General features: G+C 37.7%; 1 protein-coding gene across 1 annotated transcript in view; it reads right to left on the bottom strand.

Moving 5' to 3' along the window:
- Positions 1-16,870, bottom strand: part of GLIS3 (GLIS family zinc finger 3) — a 138,224-nt gene extending 121,354 nt beyond the window's left edge. Inside the window, exons 1-3 of the mRNA XM_056323688.1 lie at positions 16,849-16,870; positions 15,002-15,209; positions 8,309-9,434 (exon numbers count right to left, since the gene is read on the bottom strand). Of these exons, the coding sequence (XP_056179663.1) occupies positions 8,309-9,434; positions 15,002-15,209; positions 16,849-16,870 (1,356 nt within the window). The remainder of the gene's footprint in view (positions 1-8,308; positions 9,435-15,001; positions 15,210-16,848) is intronic.
- Positions 16,871-24,178: the final 7,308 nt, after the last annotated feature.

Below are 24,178 nucleotides of genomic sequence, written 5' to 3'. Positions count from 1 at the left end.
GAAAACACAGTCACAGCATCCTCACCAGCTTCTCTCTGAATTTCCTTTTCTCAATTAGTTCAGCACTCTAACATAGTCACAGACTGAACCTTCACAGTGATCACCTCTAAAAAGACCTCCCTGTTTCCATGTGGCCTTGTTCAGAAAGGTCTGTTCAGCAGTTATTCAAGCCCTGTTAACACAAGATCAACAGCAACTGCGTTTCTCTTAATGGAGGACTCCACCGCACCGGCTGTATTAGTAGTATCTCTGTTCAAGAAATCATTTTTAAGGACAGCCCACTATAAGCATGTTATGAGCAGTGCTTAATCCTTATACTGTCCAAGTCCTTTGGAAACCTACCCTGCGAGCATCTATCCATAAAAGTAGGCAAGCTTTTAGCATCTGATGAATGCCACCTCAGCTCACTGGGACTGCAATGGCAGTGGAACAGAACCGCTTCAGGCCTCAGAGCACACCAAGCCAATTCTCGATCTGCCTCAGTGTTTGGGATACTGTGCTGAGGCTGGGAGGAGACCTTACTGCTCCCTACAATCACCTGAAAGGAGGCTGTAGAGAGAATCTTTTCCCAAATAATAAGCGACAGAATGAGAGGAGATGGCCTCAAGTTGCACATGGGAAGGTTTAGACTGGATATGAGGAAGAACTTCTTCACTGAAATGGTTGTCAAGCATTGGAACGGGCTGCCCAGGGGGGTGGTTGAGTCACCATCCCTGGGGATATTTGAAAGACCCATAGATGTGGCACTCAGTGACATGGTTTAGTGAACTTGGCAGTGTTAGGTCTACGGTTGAACTCCATGATCTTTAAGGTCTTTTCCAGCCTAAATGATTCTATGATTCTAAGTAAATATGTGTATAAAGCAGCACTCAAGACATGGCATTGAAATCAAAGGCATCACTGAGTTTGTGTCCTGACTTCAGGATTCTGCCTGAAAGAATCCCACTGAAGTCTATGAGACTATGGCTGTGGAACCTACCCTTTAAAAATTCACAGGACCAGTCCCTTCCCTTGATCCCTTTAAACATGAAGTCAGTAAAAATATCTTAAACTAAATCTGAATGCTGAAAAAAATGTCAAAGAATATCTTAGCATCTCCAAAAATTTCAGAATATATTCATTTTGGTTTGCAACATATTTAACTAGTGCAATTATATGTGCACAAAAAGGTACATGGCATTTTCCCATTTCTTAATTACTCTGTACAAATAAACCCATGATGGTTCTATGATGCTTAACTATCAACATTTGTTTTTAAAGGCAAACCATCAGACTTAGATGTTCCGGAAGTTCTCCACAGAGTGCCAGAAGCATTAATTAAACCTCTAATCCTTAGGAAAACAGTGTCAATCACCTAAATAAAAGCCAAGAGTATGTTTATCTTTACTTAAAACTGTATTTCCCTTCGGAAAAAGTAATATTGCAATGCACAGCATAATCTATTAACTAGTTCCCTCTACTTCTGTGTTTGTTTCTTTACAGCAGAATCATTTTTTTGGGCAATGGTTTCTGTCTATTTCTGTTGTGACTGTATCATAACTTGCATCTTGTGTTTTCCTGTGAGATATTGTTAGGCTTTTCTATCAGCAAATGGAAAGCTTTATAATTTACTCACTCTATTCCTGATAAAGGTCCAGTCATCAACCAAACAGGGATGCTGAAAATCAAAATTAAAAGTGGCAGAAAAGAGCAGAAGTTATCTAAAAAGAGCTTATGACTTAGGAGACTAATCAAATTTCCAATTCACACAAACATGCTCCAAAACCACAACCTGAGCATTAGCCCCTCAGTTTTGAATTTAAGTAATTTTGTAATTTAAAACTCTACTATTAAAAAACAAAACAAAATGACAAAATAAAAACAACTTCACATTTTCTACAATTGAAATTTTGGCAGATCAAAAGTTTTGATTTGGGATTCTACATTTCAAGTAGATGAAATTTTAAGGAGTTCATAGTTTTAGTTTACCATTTATTTATAGTTTGGCACAGGAATGAAAAAAAATCTCAAAAATGTTCCATTAAAATTCACAGGAAAATGAAAATAAATAAAATACAATCTTTGTGCCTATGCACAAAGAGGTAATAAATTAGAAACCTTTCCACACAAACACGTCTGCAATTAGGAATGTTCATTGTTATTTTTTGATACTTCACAGTCATATTCTGGCTTACAGTGAAACTAAAAAGATGCCTGTTTGAAAAAGTTCTTTAAAAATCTGTCTTAAATTTTCCAAATATCTAAGTCAAAAGGGAAGAAAAGCTGGTTCAAATACCTAACAGGAAAATCAAATTATTCATTAGAAGAACAAGCATAAAATTATAGGTTTCATAGATTTTATTCTGTAACATGGAATATTGTTCTCTGCTATAGGTTTTCAATGTCATCAGTTCTACATCTGCATGTAGAAGAGTCTGCTTTGCATTTTTGAATGCATGAAGAGATGCTTTGATATTAACGCTCAGTAGTTTGGATAACATAAGCCTTCAGGTGCTCACTGAACTCAAATGGAAGTTCTGCATCTTAAGCAGCCACAGGAAAATACATGCCATTACATTTTTAACTACAGATGCATTATGTATTTCAGACTGGAAGTATAATATTAAAGAACATTATACCATTGCTGAGAGGTAAGATTTATTAGCTTGGGCTAGATGCCATCTGATGTGATCACATGAGTTTGAGCTGTTTGCGAAAGCACACCCACAATTCATTATTTGTTTTTCCTTTAAACAGCTAAAACATCATAACCAAAACCAGTAGGTTACCAAGATTGCACAAGACTGTGAGAGTTAGGAAGCCATAGCTTTATGGTTGCAAATTAAATCTCACCTTTTCTGTGTCTATACACCATGATATAGTCTAATTACTCCTACATCTCTGCCTTTTCCATGGTATTTCTGTTTCAGTTAGCTTACCAAATTAGTGACAAAAATGGGCAACAGGCAACTATAAACTTGGTGTTTTCTAACTTTCAGCAACTTGACTCTACTAATAAATTACTATTCTTTCACCATGTTTAAGACTAGGTGCTCAACTGCTACTTTAGCATAGTGAAAAATTCTTCTGCAAGAATGTAAGCAAAAACAAAATAAAAAACGTTTATAGTTTCTATTTTTCTAAGATTTCAGCACAATATAGGATTTGATATGGTCTTTCTTTATCAACAAAAAACTGTCATGTGCTGTATAAAATATATAGTACCATACATATATAGTACCAATATATATGCCATATATAACACACCATTTGAAGGCACACTGCTAAAGCCTGAAGATGGACAAGAATTCCCCATCATTTTTACAGAAGGCATTTCTGGTTTTAATCAAAATTTCATCTTGAATACCATCTTCCAAACATGTGTTCTTCAAATAGCACACACACACACCCCTACCTAAATACTCATGCTCACCCAAAGATGTTTACTTGTGTCTCAAAAAAGTATTACACAAATGTTTTAAGTTTTATGTTATTTTTTTTCTAACCATACCTTCTGTTTCACATGCTTAGTAGGTTGATGCGTTATAGGATGGTTTCAGATACGTAGCAGATGTTAAATGGATGTCGCTTCAAATCTGACAGGAATACTAGCCATTTTATTGGTTTGAATTACATCAAGCAGCTGTGATAAAAAGTGCAGTCTATGTATTACTATCCCATACGTTAAAATACTAATAGCATTGTGCTGAAGCATAGCTGAGATCTTAGAGAAAGCAAAAAGACTGAATGCAGTTTCAAAAGGGGAAGCATTCCTACTGCACCTGACTGAAACTGCAAAGAGAGGCTAAAATTTATCTCTAGCAACATGCTGTTGTTATTTACACCAGAATAAATATGTTAAGCTTACTGTTTGCACAACATGACAATAAGGCTAATTAAGTACCTCTTATTGCAGCTGAACTTGAAAAGTACAAGAATACTCACTTAAAAGAAGGAACGCTGAGTAGAAAATAACCTCACAGGTACAGCCAAAGAGAGCAAAAGGTCACCATTTGCCAATTGCTACTGTGGAGTTTCCACAGCTACTGGGAATTCTCTTTTTTTCGAATACAGAGGAAATTTGAGGGAACCTCAGATACCATTGTATGGTAACTGCTTGCAAACATTACAGGTTTTACCTCAACTACTCGTATACTAACTGCTTGCATTTCAACATCAATTCTTCATTCAATTTTTTTCTTTAACTTATTCCTACAAAGTAAAAGCTAATGCATAGATTAATAAATAAATACACAACACATTCAAACGTGCCATACCTACTTTACATAAAGTTTAGGAACAGATACTAAATATATATTACCATGCCATGAACAATTTTTTTAGTCTTTAAACCAGGTCACTGAAAAGAAGAATGCATTCCAGATGTAGTAAGTTGGAACAGAACCTGAAAGATATTTTAATGAATAGTAAGGTAGCCCAATACATTTTAACGGCTATTTAATGAATTCCTATTCCCAACAAGTCAACCTCAGGTGAGGCCTCTCGCATGCAACTTCACGCAACTCGCATGCAACTCTTCAGCTTCACGAATTTCTATGTAATAAAGAAAGGCCAAGTATAGTCACGTACTTTGGCCTCCCATATAAAAGAAAATACAGGACTCTATGAAATTCATGCTTTTTAAAATTAAAGTGCATTTTTTAGAACAAGAACCAGTCTTCTACAAATGGGCAGCAATGAAAAATACACCATGGATTTTCAGTACACAGAGAGAGTGTACTGGATCAAATTGCCAAGACCTAACCTGAACATGCAGCTTCAGCAGCAAAATTCAGTTACAGCTGGAAAAAAAAGTGTGATTCACAGGAAAACAGCAATACAAAACAAATCTATCAGGACTAGTATGCAATTATTTTCTACTCCACCCTACTTACCTTTGTACAGAGGGACAAGTATGTTCTAAGTTTTGACCTTAAGAATGCTTGCCTTTAAGTTCGGATCTCATTATCACAATCATCATATGATTTTATGTGCTGCTACCTGATTAATACTCACTCTACAACACCTTTATCTTCCAGAATTGAAGACTGCTCATCCAGAACAAGAAGGAACTAATGACTAGACTATCACTTGTAGCTATAGTTCATCACTTCAAATTTTTGTTACATAGATAAAAAGAAAATAGTTCAGATGTGGCAAAACAAATGCTGAGGTCAAAGGAATATTCTATGTCTGCATGGCTCTGATTTGAACTATAAGCACATCAGGTACTGCAGTCCTAGTTGTTTTTCAAGTCTTTTCTCAAAATACATGATTTCATTATCACAGACCAATAACAGAGAATAATAAAATTATTTTTGAAGTTCAGCTTATAATTAGTTGTGCATCTGATTCCATATAATCTCTATCAGTGTTACAAGGATACAACTTAGAAGTAACCCTGACCTTGCATTACTAAAACTTGCAAAGCTTGCTGAACTGTCACAGCAGTCTATTGGGATATACAGCACAGTATTTACTGGTACACTTTCAACACTCATCTGCACAGAAACAAGTACTGCATGATAAATATACTGCCTAGGACACACTGCAATATAAGCTTTAAAAAAAGAGAAGGTTGCCTCTTGCAAAATGCTAGAAACCAGTAACACATACAATGCTCACACAGTGACTATTGTGTGATGTTACTAGGGTGACTAGTGCAACTGGCTGCCTTTGAATACAGGATGTTTGACACGTCATGTAAGATAGTTCTTCCCAAAGACCTATTACTTCTGCTATACTCTCTGCAGTAAATCTGGTTGGATCACATAATAGGTGTGTATTTGGCGTTTTTCCTTCCTTTCCTGGTCTACTAGACTGCCTCTTATCAGTCGGCAAGCTACACTGGATGTAGACTTCTACTTTACCAAGCTTTTTACAGAAAGAGGCATCCTACACATAGAACCAGAAAATAAATTATAGAAAGACCCTAGCTGGACAAATAAAAGTTTATGAATGGATTGTTCCGATTTATCACTTAAATGCATAAATTGATAAAGGTTTGGTGAAAAGCTTCAGATTTATTTTGCATACTTTTTTATTATCTTTTATTATCTTGCCCAGAGTGTTCTCCCTAATACCTCACATAAAGTCTCAGCTTAAAATGTTGAATTGTATTGATTGGATTGTGAATTTCACTGCTTGGTGAGAAAGGTATGAAGTCTGGCTGAAGTACAACTTCCTAAATATATTAAGACTTCCAGTCCATGGCCCCTTGGCATTAGAGAGCCAAGTACATTTTTCCAGATTCACACCATTTATGAAATGGTAAAGGATGAAAGCAGCAAGCTGTTTCACTTAAACCCAGCTAAAGAATGCTATTTCTACATGCTTGTTCCAGGAAAGGGGGCCTATATTCCATATTTACACCCATATTATGAGTGTAAATCATATCACTCTGAATATTTCTACATTTCATTACACTTCCAAACATGAAAGCAAGATAAGCATGTGACTGTTGCTTCTGATATGCAGACTTCTTGGCACTATACACAAATACTAGCTGAAGTTCAGTAAAATTAATTACACTTTTTTAATATTTATGAAAGCAATCACTCTTTGAGAAGCTAATATAGACACCCCATTTTTTTGTGACAAAGCATGACTTGGCACAGACTTTACTTTAGGTTTAGTGATATCAGAAACATTATCATATGAAGTACCCTATCTTAAACATTAACATATTTATCGCCACTGAATGACGATTCCTTCAAAGCTAAGGACTTCTCAAGGAAGCTTCATATCATGAGAAGGTCACTGTAAATACCGTTTCTGAACAGGCAGGGCAGGGAGCACAGAGTGCTGCTAGCAGAACTTTTCCCCAGTCTTAATGGATCCCTCATTGTAATTTTCCTAGAAAGCCCCTGGGTACTTGGCATTACTCTTTTTTCAGTGCTCTTTCACCATTCCTTCCCTCTTTTCTTCATACTGTTGTTGCCTGTTCTCACTCATCTGCTGACATCTGTCTCCATCTCTTTTTTTCCATGTGCTATTCCCTTGAAAAATTACTTTCTTGACTCTCTTTCCCCACAAAGCTGATGAGAAATCCCTGAGGAGAAAGTGAAATTAATGGTAAACTCTACTCCAATACAGCTGGAGAGCAGAAAAGAGAATATTATGGAACTTAAAAAGAATATTTGGAGTTCAAGCTCTGGTGTGACAAAAGGGAAGGATGAAGAGTCTTCCTTAGTGTCATGACACAATCTCTACCTGGTCCTTTAAATTCAAGAGAGAAATCTGGGAAAACATCCACTGTTTGTGAAGGAGGTTGGCCCTCTGAAGTGACAAAAGTGAAAGAAAAGAATTTCCTCTATCTATTGTACAAGCAAACGTCTATATCATGATAAGAAAATTACACAACTAGGCACACACTGAAAAGACTCCCAGCACCAATTTATATTTCACAACATGTAAACAATTTCTTTTTCAAGTCAATAGTAATCAGCACTTTTATTGTTCCTAGAAATTATATACTCATTGTTTTGTTATGTTACACTGAGGATTGGAAACAGCATAGGTGAAGCTGCTTTCTGCTGACACTAGATAAGCACTTAGCAAGGGTAAACTAATTGTCAACCAAAATACAGACTATATGTAACGCCAATCAACGGTCTGAATTACAAAGATGATGGATGGTTCACTGGAGTCTAAACACAAACTGATTCTAGGGTTTACTGGTTAGACTGTTAGCCCATGTGATACATGTATGACTGACTGACTTGCAGTCACCCTCAGAAAAACAGCAAGAAAACAGGGGTTGGACACTCACTGCTAGAATCTGTGACCAGATAAACTGTTACATGTTTTATTCCTACTGTATTCATGGAAACAGGGCTGTGGGCCTGTTTTTTCTTAGTAATTAAACAAATTTGCCTTAAAAAATACCCAGCCCTTCTCAGTTTCTCATGGTAACATTATGCAAGATCCTAAAAATTCCTCATGTCAAAAAGGAGTGACACAACTAAAGGATATTTCAAGATAAATTGTGCCATTTATTCTGTAGCACTTTTCCTGCATATATCCTTCATGGAGGTACTTAACTACCGATGGAACTTAAGTTTTGCTTTATGAAGATCTACCATGTCACTTTTGCAGTCTACAGTAGAAGTTTATAAATCTAGAAAACAGAATTTTCTTAATCATACCTGTTAGTACATATCAAATTAAAGAACACCTTTCCTTTCTACCTAGGTGGAAAAATGGAGCAGTCATTCATTCACACAGACTAGTTAAAAAAGCACACCATTAACTAGGAAAAACACTTCTCTGTATTTTCACGGGTAACAGAGAGCCTTTTACTGGTAAGAGAGGCAACATTCACACTTACCGTGCATTTGTTTGGCTTCTCTCCTGAGTGGACTCTCATGTGAATCAGCAGTTTATAACGGGCATTAAATGGCTTGTACTTTCGTGGGCACCCTGCCCAGAAGCAAGTGAAGTCCTCTCCCTTCCTCTGATCTACATGGATCTTCTCTATGTGCTGCACAAGTTCCTCTTGCTGGCCATACAGCGCACTGCAGTCAACCCAGTGGCAGCTGTGCTTGCCATTGAAATTGTTTGGCTCACCATCTTCATTGAGCAGGGTGCTGGGGGAAGAAGGAGGCACAGGCAGCAGCTGAATGAGACTGGGGAGGCTGTGTGGATGCTGGTGCTGCTGAGCATGGTACGGTGGGGGTGGCCCTTGTGGAGGTGGTGGTGGCAGCAGGGGTGGAGGAGGCATGTTGACCGTACAGCCTAAGAAGTCATCCAGGTGTTCGTTTTTCAGGATACCCACCACCTCGTTGTCTGCAGGTGGAATGCCCTGCTGGATTACCATGTTACTTGCGGTGGCCACCTGCAAGCTGGCTTGCTCCAGCTGCTGCATCCGCTGATACTCACCAGCCTCATTCTCAACATACCCTGGAAAGGTGATGTTGCCATTAGCCATGAGAAGGTCTTTCTGGGCAGTTGGAATAGAGCAATTTTGGGGTATACAGCTTCCTCTCACTCCCAAAAAATGTCCATAGACCTCAGGCTGTGGGGAGACATTTGCTGGTGACGTCCTGGAGCTGTTGATGTAGGCCACCAGAGAGGTTGGGGATGTACGGATGATTGTATTGAAGTCAATCCCAATGCCGTCAGACAGAGGAGACAGAGAGAGCACTCTCTTTTTGGAGCGGGCTGCTGGAGACCAGGCTGAGGAATGGTGAGGACTAGAGTAAGTGGAATGCCTATTTTCCATTCCATGTAAGTAGGACGGTAATGAGTTAGAGACGCAGTTACTGGACAGAGATGTTCTGGGTGAAAAATTTAAGAAGTCCCCCAGCTCACTGCCATTTTGTAAACCTTGGTCAGGAGGAACAGAAGGAAGTGCGCTGTACCCACGCGACCACTCTTGCTTAACACTCAGTGTGGACTGACTTTCTGACAAGCTTAACGTCGTAGATGCCAGAGACTCACACGACAAGAGAGACCTGCAATAAAGTAAGTAAGCAGTTAGACAATTCAGTGGTGGTTCTTCTATCTTCATACGCACATAAAATTAAAGAAAGGCTACATGTGAGAAAATCTCTCCCTAATTCCTTGTACTCAACTTCAACACTCTCAGTTAATTTAACAGTATGCATAAATGGGCACTACATATATAACAAGGTCACTTAGGAAAACAACTTTAACATTTTGAAGAAAAGTTGCTGTAAAGGTTCCTCATACATCAATGCAGAAATCAATGCAAATTTTTTCATCAGCTGTGGTGTAAATAGGTTTGGGCCTCTGAAGCCAAAGCGTTATGCTCCTGCCTTGTATGAAACTTGTATTTATTTGAGTTGACTATTATTTTTGCTGGCTAAGAACAGGAAGAATACTGATTAATAAAGAATAAATATTTAACAAATTTGCCAATGGTAATGCATACAAATACAAATAGTATTCTCTACAGAAATAGCTCAATTTTATAAATACAGATAATATCTAACTCTACAAAACAAACAAAATAAATGAATAATGTAGAAGAACCAGTTGAAGGGGTTTATTAAGTTTTAATCTGATGATGTATCTGCCTCCAAGTCAGCAATCCAAATTTTTCATGTAAGTGTAATGTTGCTGTTATCATTGGCTTTTCACAGAAATATTATGAAACTTGTTTATGCTGCAAATATCCTACTGGTAGATTTAAAAAAAAAACACTCATAAGGTCTTAAAAACATTGTTTTCTACAGAAAGGTATAAAAAGGGAAATACAATGACATCAGGATCCCTGATTCACGGCTACAAATGTTGGGTAAAGGCCAAGTGGATTTACGTCTTTATGTTTCCAGTTCACATCTTGGCAGACTTGAATTTCCTATCGGTGTATTAATTTCTATTTTTAAGGGGCTCTAACAGTAGAAAGAACCCTGTATGTATCTAGATAAACTTGGAAATCTCACAGACACAGAAGCTTCTGCATCTTTTGCTCTGGGGGTTAATTCCTGGGTTTATTCTTTTCACAGTACACTTTTGAAGAAGCATAGAATTTCAATGGTGGATCAAGCACACAGGAAATCTGATTTCTCATCTAAATCTAAAATGCATTTTTAAGATGAACAACTCAACACTGCAGCTCAGCTTCCCAAATAAAAAACAAGATAGACAATAGCTCATCCTATCACACAAAGACTTCAGGAGGTCAAATTAACTGAAAAAACACCTAATAAGTGCTAATAGGTACCTTAAATACCAGGTGTTGAAAAGTGTTTCTTAAAGCTTTAAATAAACAATATATGAGATATTGACATGCAATAATCCAAAGGAATTGTCATGTAGGCAAGCAATAATGTATTCTCACTTACAAATGTAAGTTCAAATGTATAGTCAAATTATGTATAGTCAGTTATTTATAACTATTTTACTGCATGTTTTTATATGGCTACAAATTTCAAATTTCTAAAAGAGAAAATATGCACTGTAAAGAAATTTAATAAAATAAACAAATCTATCTCTTTCTTGATACAAACACAGTTACAGCAAACACCTTTGAGGAGGCACTTCTACCTATTTTACTTGCTGCTTTTTTTTAACAAGGAAGCAAGTTTTGATATTTACTCAGAGTAAGCAATATTGCAGTTGCTTGCGAGTTCTGCAAGATTCTGCACTGCTTCAGGAAGCACAGATCCAGTGGCTCATATGTCTGCACCACAGCCCTACTGCAGGGAGTCCAGCTTCAGCAGAGGCAGATGAAACTACTTAAGAATTGGTGGTAGGTTAAAAGTGGAGATCTGAATCCCATTTAAAACAACATCAATCAACCCAAGACAGCAAGAAGAGATCCTAAATGATGATTTTGGTGATATTTCCAGTGAATATGGCAATATTTACCAAATTTCCATGATTTTTCTTGGGAAATTGACTTTTCACCTCTGAGATCTGTGGACTAACTTACAATTAGATCAGCAATGTTGAAAGAATATATGAAAACACTAAGTTATTCGAGCAAGAAAAAGGTATATAGCTTTCCACATTCAGGTCTAGCTAGAAAGGTTAAAGCTGAAAAATCACAGTGTCTTTGTTATCACTCCCTGAGTGATGGGGGGGTTTCCTACTGCTTTATATTACAGCATTTTCCACCACTTGAGAGTCAACCAACTTGAATTAAGAAAAGTTGTTTTGCAGTGACTGGTTTAAGGGCTGGATCACGCTGCCAGAACACAGCCCAGTCATTCCCTGGGAGCTGGAGGAGGGGAAATAGTGCTCAGGGCATCCTGGCTGCCCCTCAGCCCCCTTTTGCCTAGAGGGGAAGCCTGGCACAGGCTGAGGGAAAGAGGAAGCAGTTTGCAGGTGCTATATCTGTGCACTGAGAGAGATCACAAGTAGTGAAAATGTGCCTTTACATATCACCCTGCCTTGCTGTGGTGAGCTATGGGGTAAACGGGTAAATGTTCCTATGCTAAGATACTTGCTTTGTAATGGACGGTGGTTGATTTGCTGTGTCAGAGTAAGAAACACCCTGTTCAGATTGAATGTCAGCATAGGGTACTGCTGTGGAGGTCAGGTTACTCCAGCAGGGTTTAAGAGGCACTTTCAAAACAGAAAAGCACAATTAACATGATGACTAAAGTTTTCATTGAGAGAAATGAAAAAAATAGGATTGCTGTATCAGGTCAATCTTGTGTAAAATTTAGCGCTAAAGGGATAATCTTTTGTGGAAAAAAAAAAAATCAGGCTGTTGGGTCTGTTTATCAATGGGCTTTGTTAAAAGCACAGTTCATTATTGGCCAGTTAAATCATGTTAGTGTGCTGTGACCCCAAATATAGATCTACAGTCTTTAACAGAGCAAGAAAAGTAAGGTTTGATTTTTCCATGCTGGGCTACATATATTTATATATGGAAAATATAAATAGGGTGGGGGGGTTTACCTGTTAGATTATTTAGATTTTTGTTCTCTCTTTTATAAGTAGGGAAAAAAATCATGCATCAATATAATGTCTGTTCTTGTAATGTCACAAATTTTAATCAGATGCATAGTAGGACCATATCATTCAAAAAGCTACTAATGCCTAACACAAAGGGACATATCCATCAGTGAAGCTGAAGAAAAACTGCATTTTAGAAGTCTCATAAGAGGACAAAAATCAAGAGTTGTCTCAGAATGTCAAGTATGCAATAAAAGCCAGATAACCTGAAGAAGTTTGGTTCTCACTTAAGCCTCTAAATTCAAAAGTAACAAAGTTTCCAGCTCCCAAAACAAAGCAAATTTCTTCAAAAGCCTGCCCACACTGTGACTATGTAGTTTTCTGTGGGAAAATAAATATGCCTAATAAGAAAATGAAGGGCCAGCTATACCACTGTGCCAGATTCTCAGATGGTATTATTTGGCACGTCTGCTTATTGTAATCTAAACCGGCTTGAGTTTGGACCAGATTTTTCATGAACATTTACAAGACATTACTTGCAATTACCTTCTGTCCTCTCTCTGCGTAGAGGCCAGTGTCAAGGATAACACAGAACCATAAACATGGAAGAGTGAAACCCATGTTTTCTTATCTTTGTGCATGGTCTTCTGTTTTACTAGCCAAGAACCCTTTGCTCTTTCCTGGGTTGTTTTCTGACTTGCCTCAAAGTAATTGCCAGTTATTACATATGGTTTCAAGCAGTATAATGGAATATTCTGGAAAAGTTTTTCAGAAACTCTCAAAGAAGATGGGCAAGTTTTTATCCATCATGGTCTATACACCAAAATCTGACGTTATCTGTGGCAAAACTCCAAATCTGCCAACTTCTTTTCCTTCTTCCATCAGTAAAAATCATAACAAGTCATTTTAGTTTGTGTCAATTCAGCAAATACCTTGGTTTGGATTAAGCTGCCAGAACACTGTTCACGATGCCTGAGAGATACAATCCAGAGAAGGCATTCAGCCCATAAAGAATTATGGAGGCATCTTAGGCAATCAATTTAGGCAAATGCAGATTATTGCGGGGGGGGGGGGGGGAAGAAAAACAAAGAAGTGTTCCAATAATCTGTGACTTAAAATCTGACTTTAAACCTGTTTTGCCCTATAAAATAGTAAATTTTAATATAGTATATTTTGAGGACAAAATTGCTGAAATGGACATTCTTCATGTGACAAACTGATTTTAAAACATCTTCATTATTAAATCATTAGAAGAACCTCCTGAGACACTACAGCCTTGATTCTGCCAGTTTCAAATTCACTTCACCCTTAGTAAATGTTTCTTCAAAATAAAACCAAAAATGTATAACTCAGTACTGACATAGCACAGCCAGCCACATATTCAGATAAAAATAAAAGTGTTTGGAACCTGCTCAGGCACACCTGAAACCTATTAGGCAAGCAATAATTACTTCATGATATCTTTATTTCTGCAGTTTTGTACTGTCTCAAAGGCATGTGTCTGGATCTGTCATTTGTCATCATCTTAGCACTGAATGGTTTTCCCTGACACACTTACAGAGGAAGCATAATTAATTTTGTAAATTGTCCCAGGGGACTCAGTCTTCACAAGCAAAGAGAGAAATGTCACAAACCACCTTACAGTAAAGCAAGGTTTTCTTCCAGTTACATACCAACGATTTTAATTATTTCAAGAATGTTCCTTGGCTTGTAATAAAGTGATACAGTAAAATGTAAACTGTTTTGAGAATAAAGGCCCTTGTGGCCTGTTGTAAATAAGAACAGTTACATTTCAACTCAGTAGGCAATTTTTGCACGAATCACATCTACAAAAGTGGGAAGCAGCTTCTGAAATAATACACCAGAATGTTTTCTCACTGTAAGTTTAAGGGATGTGCTTAATGTGTTTGTATGGAGGTTGTCAAATAACTGTTTTCCCTTCATTCATTTTTGTCAACAATACTCACAGGTATAATCTCAAAAGTTAGTTAAGCATTTAAAATTAAGTACAAGTATTTATCTGTGATTTAGAGATCTAAAAAGGCAACATTTACAGGGAGGCCATAGTTTTTATTAAACTACCCACCAGAGACAGGAAAATGGACAGTTTTCCAGGGACACAAGTTACCTAACAGATAAAGTTAACTGCTGGCTCAGTGCACACTAGGAACAATTGCTCTGATTAACTTGATTATGCAAACAACAAAACAATTCGAAAGCAAAGGCATTTGATGAGGAGAGAGGAATGTTACCAGGGGTCATTTAAGTTTATTTTGTCTGACATAAGTGTTACTTGACAGGCACCAATATAACACTCTTAGCACTACGGTAAGCTTAAAACAGGTCACTGCTCCCGATGTAACAGGTGGACTATTTCTGCTATCATCCTCCATAACATTTCCTGTCCTTAGTACAAAAACATATTTAAGTGACTAAAAAAACCCTACCAAACACAGAAAATGTGTGGCCAAATTTCACCCATGATTTGAATGATCCAAACAGTATGATTATAGCTGATGTGAATGAAATTACATTTAATTAAATTTCTTGTGGCATGACAGAGAATCATTTAGGTAATTTTTAATCATCAGAAAGGTTGCATTTAAATACTCTCTTTTTGAAGTAGTGAATATAAAAAGTAACTCAGGACCTTGTATCTGATGGAGAAGCACTCAGGCTGGATGCATTCATAGACCTCTGTAAGCTAGGGCTGACCTGGTTGCATGCTGTTGAAACCTGATTAGTAGGAGGTGAAACAGGTCCCAGCTGTTGAACTGTCACAGGGCTGCTGGTGACTATTACATCGTGGCAGCTGCCTTTTCCAGTGGACTTGCCCTGGGGTCCATAACCAAGACCTCCTAAAAATAAACAAGGTAGGTTAGTATTCACCTCCCACGAACCCATGATGAGGCCACAGAACTCACTTCACTTTGCAAAGTAGGAAAAGTGACTGGAATTGAGTATCTTCAGGTAAGGGCAAAACAGGGGACCAATACAAGGACTTTGTAAACTTCACCAGGCACTGAAAAAGCACTATTCTAAAGAAGAATTAATAGATTATGCATGTTTAAAACATGTGCTGAAGTACATAAATGAAAGACCAGGCATCATGAATAAACATCCGAAAAAACACCACTGGAAGAGCCTAGGTAAAAATGCAGCCGCCACCTGACAGATAGCCAAGCCACAAGCCCACCTGTCTCTGAAGAAGGCAGGGAGAGAGAACCCAAGCATGGTGCAGGAACACCACCATGCCTTGAATCATACCAAACCCCACTGCTCCAAGCCACTGCAAGCCCTTCCATTATTCCTGCCACTTGCCATCCAAAAGGCAAGGGGACTGCAGGCATGCATGCTAATCACAACCCCTCCAACAGGGCTGGTGTGGCAAAGCACAAAGACTGAGTAGTTTCCCCAGCAGGAGAGAGTTACAGCTGGAAGCCAGCATTCTCCAGAGATCTGGGGAGAGGAATTTGAGCTGCATCAAGCAAAGCCTTCTGGACTTTCTTTAAAAAGCTAAATCTGCTTTTAATCCCTGCTACCATGACAAATTGATGGCTATTACACAGTAGCAGATGATTACAGAGGCAGCAGGCAAGTGGGACGTAGCTGCAAAACGCTCTGCGTACTCTTGTGTTCTGATTTAGGTCACAAAAGGTGGTTTACAAGATCCCCTGCATTGAAACACATCAAGATGAAAAAGTTAAAATGGAAGTTGTTGGATAGTTGTGATGATATTCTCATCACAGTTGGAAATTATTAGGTGATTCACATTTCAAGCTGCTTCCCCATGTTCAGACTCAAAGCAGCATCTCCAAAGCAAAAGAGCAGTGTCAAGACAAATAGTGAAAAGTGCATCAATTTAAACCATTTACTAAATCAGATCTACTTTTTGACTTGATTGTACAAGTCACAAACTAGCTTTTCTCAAGGATGTTCAAAAGGTTTGTGAACTTCACAAAGTATGTTAAGGCATTTATGGCCCTCACAGCCACAGAAAGAAAATCCAAATCCTTCAATCTCCTCCCGATCAGATAGGATTATCTTAAAAATTTGCAAGTCGCTTTAGAAATTTCAAATCATAGCTTGTTTTTAAGGAGAGAATAAAATAGGTATGTTTATACTTGTTTCAGAGGTCTGTGCTTTCCTTCCCAACTACTCTTCTTCTCTTTAACTTATTAAGTATTATCTTACATATATATAAGCATACATGATTCACAGTCTACTGGGATCCTAGGTGCTTTGTAAATTGATGTACAGATGTTACAAGCTGACTGCACAATGCACCACCAAAATGTATTCCTTAGGATAAAAAATGGCAGCCCTTTAAGAAAAACAACTTACTCATTGCTGCTACTTCGAAACATAAGTGAAGAATGCAGCATGTGGCTGAAAACTCAAGGGTAAGGAAGGAAGAAAGTATTTAACCCATCCAGAAATTTAGCTAGAAGGACTGGAAGTTTCCCAGGACAAACATGTAAGGAGAATTCCTTGTACCTTGTATTCCTTCTGGTACCATTGTGGGTACCAGAAAAAAAGGCTTTTAAGCTTTGTGTGATTACTGTTTGCTCTCATCAAAGATGTCTAATCAAATAAAAAAATAAAAGATGGCATTTTATTTTCTTCCCTGTGAATCAGTTTGTATTTTGAACTTACTAAAGCTGAATCAGTGTGCTACTCAGCAGTTGTTTTTGTAATATTAGAGAGAGCTAAAATAGAACCATCTGGCAAAAATTAGGCAAAAAACATAAGCTGTCCATGCTAATAATATGAATGCTACTCCTCTTAGCAAATGGCGAGGTGAAGTTAAAAATTTACATGACACATTCACATTATATAAAATACATAATACTACATAATATGCCCATATGTGCATGTAAGTCACGTATGTTCAGTCAGGTTTTTTTTAGAAAAGTCTCTTTAGTATGTAGAACCAATGGCTTCTGCACCAAAGGATATAAAAGACAGGGAAGCATGCTATAACGACATAAGAAATCCAACTGGTTTTGACCCTGAAGCTTGTACAGCCTATATATATAGACTAGATGTAAACCTACTATTTAGCATTGAGAAAACCAGCTCTGCCACAAAAAATGTACCAAATAGGTACTGATTTTTCCCTAGATAACAACATAATGCCTTTCACTCACAAGCCACTTCCAACAAATTTCAATGGTAACAATAACATCTACTTTCATCATACCCAGGAAGTCAAGGGCTGTGCACTTTTAAGATTTTCATTTAGGGTCAGACCATATGTCAATTCAAATAACAGTCTGCAACCATATATTGAAAATGCTGTTTATACATGTTTAAACCTAAACTGCTTGGAATTTACATGTCGAGGACTGAGAAAAGGCGTGTTTTGGAGATACTGTGTTACTGGGATGACAAAAGTAATGCAAGACTCCCATCCTGATAAACATCTGCCTGGGCACTTCTTTAATGCAGAAGTGGAAGAAAAATATTTTGTTCTTTTTATCATTGACAGACATTTCTGGTTATGGGGATAAAATGACAATTCTTCCACTTAAAGGGCTGGTGGGGTGGGGAGAGAGGGATTATCAAAAAGTAACCTATCATCAGCTCCCACCGTTGAAAGAGACTGCAAAGTGAAAGACTACTGCTATGAAAAGCAAAGTTACAACATTTTATCCACTGTTTCATACAGGTGTAAATGTGCCAAAAGACCATCGTTAATACCTCATCTGTGCCCTGCAGGTCACTGAACAGTATTAATTTGATCTGAATCAGGCATGAGCATACAATCACGTCTGCTGAGCTACGCCAGAGCACAAGATAGGAAGCTTATGCTGACTTTGAGCCAGCTGAAGGTGAACTGACCACATCTGATCTAGCATATAGTTCAATGGGTGCAATATGGATATCTGACCTGGCACAAGCCTGCTGCTAAAAGGCAAGCTGTCAGAAAACGGGTTTGAAAGCACTGAATAAATGTGAACTGGCAGAATGACTGCTCCACATCAGCATTTGACATCATATACCCACAGTGTAAGAGTAGCTCTCAGTTCAGGTTTGCTGCATCATTGACCCAAAGCCTCAAAATTCAGGACAGTGAAAGGACAACCAGGAATTCCTTGATGTCTTGAATCCACATCGGCTGAGATAAATAGGAACCTCTTTGGAGGACATCAGTACATTTTGGATGAGACTACAGATTCTAAGAAAAATAAATGGACCTAATACTTAAAATGAGCAAGTGAAGAGATTTCTTTTCTTATATACTAAGATACAAATCAGAAGGTAGTCCAATAAAGACAACAATAGTTGAGGTGGTGGAATCAGTCCTGAGCTGGCTCACATGAAGAGCCATGGTTGATTACCACATCATTTATTCCAAATAAACATATTACACACAAATCACAACTGCTCTTTATCAATAACTAACAGTAATTGTTAACAAGTATAAACAGTAAAAATATTTTATGAAACTATTTTATCCATTCACTTCCTCATTCATTAGTTTGCCCATTTTCTCTGTTTATTCTCTATAGCTGGTTAATAGCTAAGCCTCACTCATCCTTGACATGCAAAAATACTTCACATATTGTAAGACAATAAATTAACTAAAGAGAACACAGGCCAAAGCAGTAAGTAAGACTGTGTAGATGTATTCTTCACATATATCAGAGATAAATCACCAAGGCCTTTTCAAACCAAATCTGATCTTCTTTCACAACATGGTGAATCTTCTGGATGTTGCAGTCCCCAGCTACTATGCACATCTCTGCTGTGTCTCACCATATCTGCAGGGTTGTTAGCAGGCTCCTGAGTTGGAGGGGCTTTGCAGTAACTGCTGACTGAACAATATCAAAGGTTTGCTTGGAAGACTTGTTTCCAGACGGGAAACATTCCAGCCCCTCTCACCTGGGGGCTGTCAAACCTTTCAGGCTTCCCCTCCGCCCATTTCAGTTGTATTATGAATGACTACTAGAGAGCTAGCGCTTGTCCCTTTGCTGTTAAACACTGTGGCCGCTTTTCTATTGCTTCTACAGCCAGCTAAAAGGCACTACAGAATGGCACACCAACTATGTAGACAGTGACACCAGATGCAGCACAGTGGATATCAGACCCTTTGAAAATCTCTTTAAGTGCATTAAACTGGAGCTTCAAAGGGCGAAAAAAGTGCAGAATAGAGGGGACGTTGCCACTTGCCTCTATTAGCATAGGACCTGCCAAAACCTTTGTGTGTTTGGGAATAGACTGTGTTTCTTCACACTGCTACCACCCTCTGAGCCCAAGTTCTTTTTAGAGAACTTGAGGCTTGTAAGTGAACTACACAAAAAATCAGTCAAAATTACTCTAGATATGAACTATTCTTCTATGGCAAACAATTTGGAATTTTCCAGGGTGCAAATTACTAAACTATGGCTCAAAAAGTTGTCAAATTATGATTTTTATTGCAAGCCTTATGAAATACAGTAGTTTCTCAACTACATTACACCACACAGACACTATCTGTAAGTGAAACAGTGATTCTCAACCTTTTCTTAAAAAAAAAAAAAAAAAGACAAAAAAAATCAAGGCTCTGTGGTCAAGGAGGAAATTCTGAAACTGAGATCCTAAAACCTCACTGGTTTTAACCTCATGGTTATAATCTGAGCTCATGATTTTCTTAACACTTACAATTAGCAATGCCTCATTAGCAAGAAATTTCCTCCAAAGCAGTGTCCACTCTGAACAGCGAGTTAGACAGACCATTAATCTCACTAGTTTGGCAATTCCCATGTTCTTAACTGTTTGCAGAAACTTAATCTTTACAATCAAGAAAAATAATCTGGAGGAAATACACTAAACAGAATTATAGGACCACATTGTATTATGAGAAAATACTATGTGTGCACTTTAAAAGCTCTCCATGCTTTGAATCTTGAAAAGGCAGTTTCTTCACTATCAGAGTACACTTGGTAAATTAGCTTGCTCATTTCCAATGCTATTTGCCAGTCATTGTATGAAGTAATCAAGCATGTACTTTCAGCAAGACAAAAGAGACTATCAAAGCACAATGAAAAACAATGTCTCCCTTCAAGTGGAACCAAGGTAAAAAATTATCCAGAACTCACCCGTGAAAACAATACCTCACAGGTGATTAACTTAGCTGGTTTAAAGCAGACAGCAATGAGATCACCTACCTCTATGGAACACTTTAACTACTAAATTTAAACAAATGAAAACAGTGGTCTTGTAATGACTAAACTAAGAATATATTATGAAACCGTCAGGTTCAGGAAACTTCCAGGAGAAAATGCACACTGTGAAACAAAGATTTTCAATTAGATCTGCAGACATTTATAATATATCAATTTTTATTCAGTTTTACTTGTACCTCGAAGGCCTCCCACTTATTAAAAAGCTATTTTGAAAGCTACTTAGTTCTCTTATTTTGCGTAAAAAGTAAGAAGTTATCAGTTAACTACTGCACAGACCTGTAAATGTTTAACTGAACTAAAATATAAATGTTTTGGTTGCAATGAGTAACTCCTTATTTGTTACCAGTGACATTAGGTAACTTCTGCTTTTGTCCTTGTTAGAATAACATACAGTATGTGCTCTTCTATTGCAAAAAACATACAGCTTTACATCTTCGGTTTATGCTACCACCTCTCTATAGTATTAGTTACTCATACCAGCTTCTGCTAAGTTTCTATCTACAAAACTTAGCCTGACCATTTAGTCTGTATTTCTGAAAAAACAATACATTGTGCAAGCCTCGTGCTCGTCTCAAATAACTGGTATGAATCAAGAGCACCTCCACTAGTAATGTGATATAACATATATTACTCTACTGGTACATTAATGGTGAATAATATCAGGTGAAAAAACCCCAAATTTCATGTTTTAAATTTCAGTATTGTCTAGCTCCTTAAAATACCATTACAATACAGACAGAGAGAAAATTATTATTATAATCATAGAATTACAGAATTATTTAGGTTGGAAAAGGCCTTTAAGATAATCAAGTCCAGCCCTACACTTAACACTGCCAAGCCCACCCCTACACCACATCACTAAGTGCCACATGGTACAGCAAACCAAAATGGAAATACACAGATATTTGAAAGAACCAAATACAGTTGTATTGTAATTAGAGAACACCTTCCAGTTCCAGCGCCATTAGGAAATTAGTGCTTGGATCTGACCTAAATGAACACAGAGCATACATCTCTGTATGTGTAAGAGCACAGACCGTTATTGCAACTGATTTGCAAGTGGCATTACTTGAGGGGCAAACCAAAAAATAATATTGTTAAGACTTCATCATACATTATGAATGGTAAGACTCAAATGAAATCTATAGAGAAATACTTTGTTCATTAAACAGTGTTGCACTCAACTGCAAAATAAGCAGATTCATTCTGGCAGTGTTGTTGGAATACTTCTCTACTGATACTACCTGATTGCAATGCAGAACAGCCAACTACGGAGGGGCAGTAAGACAACACTTTAGAAAAATAATTTTCTGGACTCTGTAACACTCCATCTCCCACATTTTCTAGCACTGTTCAACCTTCACTGCACATTTGTGCTTTTTTTCACATTAGAAACACGTATGTAGCATTTTTCCAGCAATTCCTGAAGGTTTCTTCCTCGATTTTAATTGAAAGATGCTCAGATCAGATAATTTTTTATCTCAATATCAACCTTACTGTCTTAGAAAATACCACGCAGAAGCTTTGCTATCTGTAACCATGGGCACATGCAGACCCATTACTGTAAAGACTTTATCACTCCATATTCCAAAACAAGGCAGCATAGCAATGATGAACCCTGTTAACACAATAATCTCTGATTTCTTGCTGTGTTCACTGACTACTATCTAACACAGAGGCAGACTTCCTTGTGCACACCTTATACTCACTTCTGGTTGTGTGGGCAGTGAGTAATGTTGGGAAGAAATAAGCAGACCTGACCTATTCCTTCCTCAAGGCCCCAGGCAAAGGGAAGATCCTTTGTTAGACACAGGGATGCTAGCTCCATCCACCAGAGCACCAAGAGTAGCCTGACAGGCTCTCAGCAGGTTCAGGCCATCATGACTCCAGCGACAACTTCCCCCAGCAAAACCTGCCCCCAGCTGTGCAGGAGTCCCGCATGGAGGACAGAAGAGCGAGGAGGCTGCTCTGCACCTCCAGCACGGGCCAGGTCTCAGTCTTTGCACCGCAACGCATCAGTGCCAGGCTGCATTGCAGGTAACAATCCAGCAGAAGGCATCTGTTCAGCAAAGAAGCATGTGATAAAGGCTTTGTTCACTATTAGACTGTAACCCCATGTGAGGATCTATTTCTAAATCGTTATCCACTTAACCCAAGGTATCTGACCACTGCTTCTAAGAAAAGCATCTTTCCTCCTTTAAGAGACCAAAATGCACAAGCAGGAGAAAAGAAGAATAACTGCCAACCTGCGGAACAGCGCTACTAATTAAGAACAGGTGGCAAATGTTAACATGCCAAGAACTGCAGAAACTGGCTTTGGCAGTATGCAAGCAGGAATGCAACTTGCAATCATATTCAGTACATTTTTGTTTCCCAGATAAAGTCCACTGTTCAAGGATACTAAAAGCTGATTTTTAAAACTGCATTGTCCCTGAGTTTCTGAGAAATACAAACAATTTTCTTATTTTCCTTGCATTAAAAACAAGGTACTGTTTATTGATGTTTCTGTTAAGAGATAATATGAGAATGTTATCCTAGTTGTCAGTTTAACCAGGCAGAAATAACAAGCATACAGCCCACATAACACATGTACTCTAAGAGGCTTTATACTCAGTTAATTAGTTTAACTATTGCGTTCATGGTTCATTTAAAAGTTTCATGCTTCATTAAATATCAATGTATTTTATCACCTCAAAAAACTTTTCAGTAAAAATACAATTGTCTTTTCAATTCATAATCTTGTTAACTGATACATACATCTCAAGCATGTCTATCAGACACTATCAAAGTCTGAATTGTTACAGTAGAGTATCTCGAAGCATCATGCAAATCTCATTTCACACACAAAGATATTTTTTTTGTCTGAAACGAAAGTACTTTGTCAAGAAAAAGAAAATGGTTTTGACATTACTTTCATCAATAAAAATGTTCCCACACTGACCTCTGGTTGTTCCACCTTCACAACAATCATAGCTTGGATTGAGCAGTTGTGACTGTTTTGTCAAAAGTCCTTAAGTTCAGAAAGTCATAAAGTCATGTCCTTAAGGAAGCATAAAGATCAATGAAACTAACAGTTGCAAAGATATAGAGCCCAAAAGCCAAGTGCAACTCATAGAAATAAACTTCTGCGGTTAAGAGAGCATTTTTTCTACTGAAAAGGTTTACTTACTTAGGCAGAGTATGCATTTTCTCAGTTCAGGATCTAAGATTATCACAGAGCAGTTTAGAACATTTTCCAGACTGGAAAGTCCACCTGCATGATTACCACAGCTTCCCTGAAAATTTCTACCACTTTCTTCAAACGCAATCTTGTTCTATAAAGTATATGGTCAGTATGGTGCATTTGAATAAAATGACAGTAGTTCTTATTATTTAAACTAACTTTTAAAGGAGACCACTATCAGCATCCTTCATGTTACAGCCTAATTTGATTCCTTGAAAGCTGAAATATTATTTCATCATGGTCCAAACAAAACCTTCCACTTGTCTTTCTACTCTTCAAGTCAATGTGAGGTAAACCCTGGGAAAATTATACAAACAGCCGCAAGTATTTAAAAGCTGCATTGTCACTACATACTTCTACTCCTCTCAAAGCTTTAGACATTTTTCTTTCGATTTTGTTCTTTCATTAGCCCAAAGCATGCTAATTAATTGGA

The sequence above is a fragment of the Falco biarmicus genome, chromosome Z, assembly GCF_023638135.1.
Source record: "Falco biarmicus isolate bFalBia1 chromosome Z, bFalBia1.pri, whole genome shotgun sequence".
Lineage (NCBI taxonomy): Eukaryota > Metazoa > Chordata > Aves > Falconiformes > Falconidae > Falco > Falco biarmicus.
The sequence above is the reverse complement of the archived record's forward strand: the minus strand, read 5'-3'. Positions and strand labels throughout refer to the sequence as shown.